The following is a 1,725-nucleotide window of genomic DNA, read 5'->3' as shown; positions in this document are numbered from 1 at the left end:
CAAATCTCCTCATGCTCTGCCTTGTTTTGTTCCTCTTGTCTCAGTGATAACCAAATCTAAAAATAAAGAACAATACTGAAGTGTCAAAGGGAGCCTCATATCTACAAAGCTTGGACAGGAGGAGGTTAAAAAAAAAACCCCAAATCCATCTTCTGAAAAAACAGTTTTTCTCTACTAATTATTCACTGTGTTATTTCTGTATTTATTTAGGGTTAATTTTCTGTCTTATTTCTGTTTCCCTGACAGGTGGATGTGTTTTGTAAGCAGCACATGGCCTGCATTCTTTTGACAGACATGGATCCACTGCCTTCTGATCCAACGACACTTCACAATGACCTTTTTTCAGATCTCAACTCAGACCCCAAGCAGGAGATGGAAGCCACTTGTTTAAGTATCCACCTTTATCACCTGGAAAAGACTCAGGGTGGGACTAAATGTTCAGAAGACAAGCTCACGTTTCCACCAGGAGAATATGTAGCAGAGGAATTGTGCATCATAGCAGCGAAAGCCTGCGGTGAGTCACACATAGATTTCAGTTCTTATTAGTCCAAGCGCTCAAAATGTCATTGCATTTAGTCATCTGATGTTTGCTGGACAATTTTCCAAAATGAGCTCTATTCTGGTCTTATTCATTGCTGACACAACTAACATCTATTTCATACATTGTAAACCAAGAAAGATACAAAGGAAGACTAGGACATAGTAATACCTTTAAAAGACTTCGCAGGTTAGACCATGTCATATTTAAAGCCAAATATTTGATTGTTCTTGCAGCATTTATGAAGTTCTGCTTTTGTTTGTGTTGCACACCTAGCCAGATATTAAATAAAAGCAAAAACAGAGTTTCTATGCTGCAATTTTTTTTGGCAAGGAATATGTGCTGGGTATTTTAGCTGTTATTTAATAGCAAAACCAGAACCCCTTTGTATTCTGTGGAAATGAGACCTTTTAACCTGCTTTCTCGCCCTCTCGAGAAAATTAAGATCAGGAAGTTGACTGCTTGTGTATGATTTTTTTCACACCTACTTCTCTCTGTTTGTCTGTTGTACAGGTACGCACCCTTCCCCCACCCCCATGTTTTTGTCCTTCACTTTTCTTTGTTCTGCTGTTTTTATTTATCTTTTTTCTCCCACTTTGTGTTTTTTTTTAAATCTTCACATTTACCTCGCCTGTCTGTTCCATTGCCCATCTGCTACTCCCATTGATGTTTTCCTGATTTAACCACAATTATATCACATGTATGGCACCTTTTTTCTGTGGTTTGGTTTTAGGATGTAAGTTCAATGTGATCAAATTTTGTCACCTAGACGGAAGGGGCAGAATGTTTTATTGCCACCAACCTGAAATAAAATATTGTCACCCTCCTTGTTGTGATATATATGTTCCATATATATTTTATATATATATATATATGTGTGTGTGTGTGTGTGTGTGTGTGTGTGTGTGTGTGTGTGTGTGTGTGTGTGTGTGTGTGTGAGAAATCAGTCTAATTCTTAAAAGTATGTTAAACAACATCCACATGGGAATATCTTAGTCTGCAGTAAAATATGCTTTTAAAAATTTTCTATTTTTAATGCACAATGAAAGGTAGAGCATGTTTAAACATAAGCCTTTTTTGTACTTTGACTTTACTTCCCCTGCTGTGGTTGAGCACATTTCCTCTTTGGCAGTACTTCTGTCCCATTGCTCTTGCTTCACAACTGTGAGAGTATGCGCTTCCTGCTG

General features: G+C 37.7%; 1 protein-coding gene across 1 annotated transcript in view; it reads left to right on the top strand.

Moving 5' to 3' along the window:
• Window positions 1–270: 270 nt before the first annotated feature.
• Window positions 271–1,725, top strand: part of jak2a (Janus kinase 2a) — a gene marked incomplete at its 5' end in the record, with an annotated part of 23,622 nt that continues 22,167 nt past the window's right edge. Inside the window, one exon of the mRNA XM_079257101.1 lies at window positions 271–514. Within this exon, the coding sequence (XP_079113227.1) occupies window positions 271–514 (244 nt within the window). The remainder of the gene's footprint in view (window positions 515–1,725) is intronic.

The sequence above is a fragment of the Telmatherina bonti genome, assembly GCF_933228915.1.
Source record: "Telmatherina bonti genome assembly, chromosome: 17".
Taxonomy (NCBI): Eukaryota; Metazoa; Chordata; class Actinopteri; order Atheriniformes; family Telmatherinidae; genus Telmatherina; species Telmatherina bonti.
The sequence above is the reverse complement of the archived record's forward strand: the minus strand, read 5'-3'. Positions and strand labels throughout refer to the sequence as shown.